The following is a 1531-nucleotide window of genomic DNA, read 5'->3' as shown; positions in this document are numbered from 1 at the left end:
CTAACATGAGGGGTCATAGTTTTAAGCTGGTTGGAGGAAAGTATAGAGGGGATGTCAGAAGCGGGTTCTTTACACAGAGAGTTGTGAGAGCATGGAATGCGTTGCCAGCAGCAGTTGTGGAGGCAGGGTCATTGGGACATTTAAGAGACTGCTGGACATACATATGGTCACAGAAATTTGAGGGTGCATACATGAGGATCAGTGGTCGGCACAATATCGTGGGCCGAAGGGCCTGTTCTATGTTCTAATCTCACTGCCCTGCTCTATCCCCATTTTTCTATACCAATCCCAAACTAATCCTAATGCCCCACTCTCTCCCCATAGCCCTATATGAAACGTCAAACTAATCCAACTGCCCTGCTGTCTCCCTGTAGCCCTGTATCAATCCCAAACAAATCCCGCTGTCTCCCCATAGCCCTGTATCAATCCCAAACAAATCCCGCTGTCTCCCCGTAGTCCTGTATCAATCCCAAAATAATTTCACTAACTCTATTCCCCATTTCCCTGTGTTAATTTGAATTTAAATCTATTATTCTATACTTCTTCCAAAAGCTCACACTTCCTGTAAAATCAGTTTGGGGTGTCTCTGAATCCAGACATGGAAAAAGATCTTGTTTCATTATATTTGCATTGAGTTGAAATCATGATGTCAGAAATGATCTGTGTTTGAACTGTAATCTGATGTTGTCCTTTGTAACTCTGAAGCCAGAGGCAGTGTTCCAGGCACAGGAAGGTGATGTGCCTGGCCAGCCGGGGATCACAGCCTCCCAGAGTAGTTCCAATTCTGTCCGACCTCCCCTCCTGCTGCCTCCCAGGGCTCAGCCGCCTGCGACAGTCTTTCAGTTTTCTGCTGGGTTGCATTCGGCAGCCCCTCTCCCACTGCTGCGATTACAGCCTCACTATGAGCTGAGGGTTCCCCCTCCATCCTCTGTCAAGATGCCCAGCTCCATCTCTTTGCTACGGCCCACAAGACGGGAAGCCTGGGCCCCCACACTGGAGCCCACTCACCATCCTCAGCCTGGCTTTCCAGCCCACCTGAACTCCTCTGCCTACGACCCTGGGGCTGTGCAGAAAGCCATGGAAGAGGAGAAGAGGAAGGAGGAATTGTTTCGCAGAGGCCCACCCAAACATCTGAACTTGGAGCAGTATCAGCAGCCAGCAGCTTCTCATCAGAATGACTCTCCAACACGTCTCCCTCGGTACTGTGCAGAGAAGGCCCAGAGAGGTGTCCACCGTCCATCCTCTCACACAGACTCCCCGCCAATATTTGGGCTTCCTCTCCTCCATCTCCCCCAGCCGACCCACAGCACACTCTTTCCTCCAGCAAGGCAGTGGCTCGCATCTGAGGCTGAGTCTGGGCAGAAATGGGCATCGTTCATACCATCGGTTCCAGGTCCCAGAGGCCAGCAGCATCTTCGCAGCTTCTGTCACGAGACACCGGTAAGCAGGGCTCAGTGTCGGGGGGATGGCGGGTGATCACACACAGAGGGGGTGATGGTGGGGGGGTTCACACACTGAGGTGGCGATGGAG

At 52.1% G+C, this 1531-nt stretch overlaps 1 protein-coding gene across 1 annotated transcript in view; it reads left to right on the top strand.

The window, feature by feature from the left end:
* The first annotated feature begins 681 nt into the window (after nucleotides 1–681).
* Nucleotides 682–1531, top strand: part of LOC122558020 (ciliogenesis and planar polarity effector 1-like) — a 68184-nt gene continuing 67334 nt past the window's right edge. Inside the window, exon 1 of the mRNA XM_043706354.1 lies at nucleotides 682–1440. Coding sequence (XP_043562289.1) covers nucleotides 682–1440 — 759 coding nt within the window. The remainder of the gene's footprint in view (nucleotides 1441–1531) is intronic.

The sequence above is a fragment of the Chiloscyllium plagiosum genome, chromosome 16 (genome assembly GCF_004010195.1).
Source record: "Chiloscyllium plagiosum isolate BGI_BamShark_2017 chromosome 16, ASM401019v2, whole genome shotgun sequence".
Taxonomy (NCBI): domain Eukaryota; kingdom Metazoa; phylum Chordata; class Chondrichthyes; order Orectolobiformes; family Hemiscylliidae; genus Chiloscyllium; species Chiloscyllium plagiosum.
The sequence above is the reverse complement of the archived record's forward strand: the minus strand, read 5'-3'. Positions and strand labels throughout refer to the sequence as shown.